This window comes from Clinocottus analis, unplaced genomic scaffold (genome assembly GCF_023055335.1).
Source record: "Clinocottus analis isolate CAN_PGR_092001 unplaced genomic scaffold, fCliAna1.0.p SCAF_54, whole genome shotgun sequence".
Classification (NCBI taxonomy): Eukaryota; Metazoa; Chordata; class Actinopteri; order Perciformes; family Cottidae; genus Clinocottus; species Clinocottus analis.
In genome coordinates this window covers 269,327-274,326 of record NW_027176212.1, presented here as the reverse complement: position 1 = coordinate 274,326, position 5,000 = coordinate 269,327, and the positions used below count along the sequence as shown (strand labels likewise).

At 46.3% G+C, this 5,000-nt stretch overlaps 1 protein-coding gene across 1 annotated transcript in view; it reads right to left on the bottom strand.

Annotated features, from left to right (window-relative positions):
* Nucleotides 1-5,000, bottom strand: part of myo16 (myosin XVI) — a 30,854-nt gene that overhangs the window by 7,770 nt on the left and 18,084 nt on the right. The window contains exons 13-15 of the mRNA XM_068601760.1: nt 4,242-4,397; nt 3,834-3,910; nt 1,564-1,656 (exon numbers count right to left, since the gene is read on the bottom strand). Of these exons, the coding sequence (XP_068457861.1) occupies nt 1,609-1,656; nt 3,834-3,910; nt 4,242-4,397 (281 nt within the window). The 3' untranslated portion in view covers nt 1,564-1,608. The remainder of the gene's footprint in view (nt 1-1,563; nt 1,657-3,833; nt 3,911-4,241; nt 4,398-5,000) is intronic.

Here is a 5,000-nt window from a genome sequence, read left to right as displayed (position 1 = left end):
GGAATGCAGCTAATTGAAAGGCATTCTGGGTCATGGAGTTGTTCCCATCTTCTGAATGAGCTCATGGTAATGAACTCGTTCCAGACAACACACCAGAAGTAAAGAACCGAGACACAAGTTACAAAGATAACTGAAGCCACAGACGTGTTGTTGCTCAGAGACGCTGTCAGACGCCCGAGGACGACTTCTGGAGGACAGCGAGGCAGCAGAGGACTCCGACAACTCTGATTACCATCTTTAGGAATGCACACCATATCTATATCTATCCATATATATATATATATATATATATCTATATATATATATATATATATATATATCTATATATATATATATTACAATTTACAATAAACTAAACAAAGCAATTTCAACTTAAATGTAGAAAATCTTCATTTTTAAAACGTGTATTTATTGCATTTCTTTCTTTGAGGCGTTTGCGACCTTGAAGTAAGATGCTGACATGTTGCTGTCTCAAAAGAAAAATATATATAAAAAGGAAATAAAGAATATGTGAGACATGCACTGTATCAAACCGACATGAAAACACACTTCAGTGCTTGTATTTTAACATCCGCGTTATAATATCTCGGCATATGGAACTGCTCAGCGCTGCGTACTCTCAGACATCTCTGAACACAGATACATCACGTAGACATCTCCTCAAGGTTAGCAGCTTAAAAATCATCTCACTGAACAATGAACAATGTCGACGGCATCAAATGAAAAGTACAAATGATGAGCGGGTCTACAGACGGATGCTCGTGTCGCTCCAAGAGCAGCAGTTTCCTGACAGGAAAGAGGGTAAAACGCAGCGTCAGACACTCAGACCAGATCACTGAACTGATGCAGAGTTTAAAGACAGAGCAGAGTTTAAAGACAGAGCAGAGTTTAAAGGCAGAGCAGAGTTTAAAGACAGAGCAGAGTTTAAAGACAGAGCAGAGTTTAAAGACAGAGCAGAGTTTAAAGACAGAGCAGAGTTTAAAGACAGAGCAGAGTTTAAAGACAGAGCAGAGTTTAAAGACAGAGCAGAGTTTAAAGACAGAGCAGAGTTTAAAGACAGAGCAGAGTTTAAAGACAGAGTTTAAAGGACAGAGCAGAGTTTAAAGACAGAGCAGAGTTTAAAGACAGAGCAGAGTTTAAAGGCAGAGCAGAGTTTAAAGACAGAGCAGAGTTTAAAGGACAGAGCAGAGTTTAAAGACAGAGCAGAGTTTAAAGACAGAGCAGAGTTTAAAGGACAGAGCAGAGTTTAAAGACAGAGCAGAGTTTAAAGACAGAGCAGAGTTTAAAGACAGAGCAGAGTTTAAAGACAGAGCAGAGTTTAAGGACAGAGCAGAGTTTAAAGACAGAGCAGAGTTCAGAGGACAGAGCAGTTCTTCTAGAGCAGAGCTTAAAGGACACAGAGGGCAGACATCTCTACAGCGTTCCAGGTGTGAGGAAACATCTGCTGACTGAGGCAAACTAAACATTCTGTAAAGCTTCAGGAGAAAAGAGACTCTGGTTCATGGAGATGTGGATCACTGTCAGTAAGAACCAGTGAAGGCTTCAGATCAGTGAGGAACTCACCTCATGGCTCCAGGTGAAGGTCTTCCAGCCCCGCCCCCTCCTGGTCTAGAGGGCGGCCCCCGCACCGAACGGAGAGAAGTTGAGATGACCCCTCTGCAGGAGAAAGGAGGGAGAGAAGGAGAGAACAGGTCGTTAGAGTCAAAGGAGGGAGAGAAGGAGAGAACAGGTCGTTAGAGTCAAAGGAGGGAGAGAAGGAGAGAACAGGTCGTTAGAGTCAAAGGAGGGAGAGAAGGAGAGAACAGGTCGTTAGAGTCAAAGGAGGGAGAGAAGGAGAGAACAGGTCGTTAGAGTCAAAGGAGGGAGAGAAGGAGAGAACAGGTCGTTAGAGTCAAAGGAGGGAGAGAAGGAGAGAACAGGTCGTTAGAGTCAAAGGAGGGAGAGAAGGAGAGAACAGGTCGTTAGAGTCAAAGGAGGGAGAGAAGGAGAGAACAGGTCGTTAGAGTCAAAGGAGGGAGAGAAGGAGAGAACAGGTCGTTAGAGTCAAAGGTGGGAGAGAAGGAGAGAACAGGTCGTTAGAGTCAAAGGAGGGAGAGAAGGAGAGAACAGGTCGTTAGAGTCAAAGGAGGGAGAGAAGGAGAGAACAGGTCGTTAGAGTCAAAGGAGGGAGAGAAGGAGAGAACAGGTCGTTAGAGTCAAAGGAGGGAGAGAAGGAGAGAACAGGTCGTTAGAGTCAAAGGAGGGAGAGAACAGGTCGTTAGAGTCAAAGGAGGGAGAGAAGGAGAGAACAGGTCGTTAGAGTCAAAGGAGGGAGAGAACAGGTCGTTAGAGTCAAAGGAGGGAGAGAAGGAGAGAACAGGTCGTTAGAGTCAAAGGAGGGAGAGAAGGAGAGAACAGGTCGTTAGAGTCAAAGGAGGGAGAGAAGGAGAGAACAGGTCGTTAGAGTCAAAGGAGGGAGAGAAGGAGAGAACAGGTCGTTAGAGTCAAAGGAGGGAGAGAAGGAGAGAACAGGTCGTTAGAGTCAAAGGAGGGAGAGAAGGAGAGAACAGGTCGTTAGAGTCAAAGGAGGGAGAGAAGTCTCTTCCAGACAAACAGCTCACACATTCATAGTGACAACATGAAATGTTCCAGCAGCTTGTGCTTCAGACTTCTTTGGCCCTGACGCTCAGCAACCTGAGAGCCGTGAAGAGGGTACATGGTGTGCCCTCTTCACGGCTCTAGAGGCACATGGTGTGCCCTCCACATCTCTAGAGGCTCATGGTGTGCCCTCCACATCTCTAGAGGCTCATGGTGTGCCCTCCACATCTCTAGAGGCTCATGGTGTGCCCTCCACATCTCTAGAGGCTCATGGTGTGCCCTCCACATCTCTAGAGGCTCATGGTGTGCCCTCCACATCTCTAGAGGCTCATGGTGTGCCCTCCACATCTCTAGAGGCTCATGGTGTGCCCTCCACATCTCTAGAGGCTCATGGTGTGCCCTCCACATCTCTAGAGGCTCATGGATGTCCTCAGCTCCTCTGCATGCAGGACGCTGTGTGCTTTGTTCATTCTGGTGTGACAGTGAGTCTCCAAGGCCGACTGAAGCCGTCTGTGATGAATCTGAATCAGTTTCCAGGAGGTGGAACTTCCTGGATTCTGATGCACATTTAGTACGTAACCTGCATTCATCTGATGAAGCTCATGCAGCTGCAGTAAGACCACAATGCAACATCTGGAGAAACATCTAGAGAAACATCTGGAGAAACATCTAGAGAAACATCTGGAGAAACATCTGGAGAAACATCTAGAGAAACATCTGGAGAAACATCTGGAGAAACATCTAGAGAAACATCTGGAGAAACATCTAGAGAACCATCTGGAGAAACATCTAGAGAAACATCTAGAGAAACATCTAGAGAAACATCTGGAGAAACATCTAGAGAAACATCTAGAGAAACATCTGGAGAACCATCTGGAGAAACATCTAGAGAAACATCTAGAGAACCATCTGGAGAAACATCTAGAGAAACATCTAGAGAAACATCTAGAGAAACATCTGGAGAAACATCTAGAGAAACATCTGGAGAAACATCTAGAGAAACATCTAGAGAACCATCTGGAGAACCATCTGGAGAACCATCTGGAGAACCATCTGGAGAAACATCTGGAGAAACATCGCCGTTGTTACCGCCGCTGTCTTAAATAAATCTAATTTCCTGTTGGAGTTTGTTCACTGCTCCGCCAGCGGACATGATGTGTGTGTGTGTGTGTGTGTGTGTGTGTGTGTGTGTGTGTGTGTGTGTGTGTGTGTGTGTGTGTGTGTGTGTGTGCATCGGAGATGGTTTCTGTGTTTACCTGAGTGTGATGGCTGTCCATGTGTCTGTGCAGAGAGCTGGAGTTTGACTTGCTGTGACTCTCCTCCTCCAGCGACCCTGAACACAACATCAGAAACACAACATCAGAAACACAACATCAGAAACACAACATCAGAAACACAACATCAGAAGCTTGTTACAGCAAACAGCTGAAGGTGAGCTGAAGGTGAGAGTCCTTCAGAGCGCTCATTATCAGGTCTCCTGGTTGCTCAGCTCATCCCAGGACGTCCTCCCCTCTTCAGGCCTTGCGTTGAGGGCGTCTCTGTGTGCTGATGTGCTGATGTGACAGCAGGAGAGTGAGCAGCTCTTCACTGCACAGTCACATCTCTCTCAATCATTTCTTTCTTCTGGAATCATCCATGTGGATGTGCAATCTGCGGGTTGTTACCGTTGGAGATCTGGTTGCCGTTCTCTACGGGGGCGGGGCTTGGCGAGTGTGTGTGTGTGTGGTTGTTGGCGTTCTTGTCCTGAAGCTGCGGAGATGGCGACGTGGGGGCCGAGCCGCCATCCTCCCTCCCTGGAAGGTTGATATTAGAGTTGAATCCTAGGAAAAACAGTCAAGAGACAACACACTGCCGATCAGTTCATGTTGCTGCCACTCGACAGTTTGCAGTAAATCATGCATCGTATCTGTGGTGATGACAAAATGCAAAGCAGCTCTTAAATGTCTATGTTTTTTATTGAAAGCTTTTAAATGTTGTTCATTTCCAGTATATTCAGGTCATTCACTCAGACTCCTCACATGGAGTCTTTTACAATGTGTGGCAGGAAGGTTCACATGACCTCTGCTCGCGTGCTCTGAGGCTCGTGTGCAAAAGACTGAATGGAGTTCGTCAGCTGCTCTCTCTGAGAATGTGTCCTGCTGGTCGCCTCATGGTCACAAGACGCCTAAATATAGACGCAGCAAACTTTACGGCCGGTCTCAGGGGTCAGGTGTGTGTTTCTGCACAACAGCTAAAAGGTAGAGGAAGTTTCCACGTGCGCGTTGTACACGAGAGAAGAGTCACGGAGAGGATTTGGATTTGTACAATAAAGACTAATGAGGGAAAAGTTGGACTCTTATCCAATTTTGTCAGATTTGTTGCCTTCGAGGCTGTCGACAGTGATTTCCTGAAGGCTGAGGACAACCTTCCCCTGGCATTCCTGC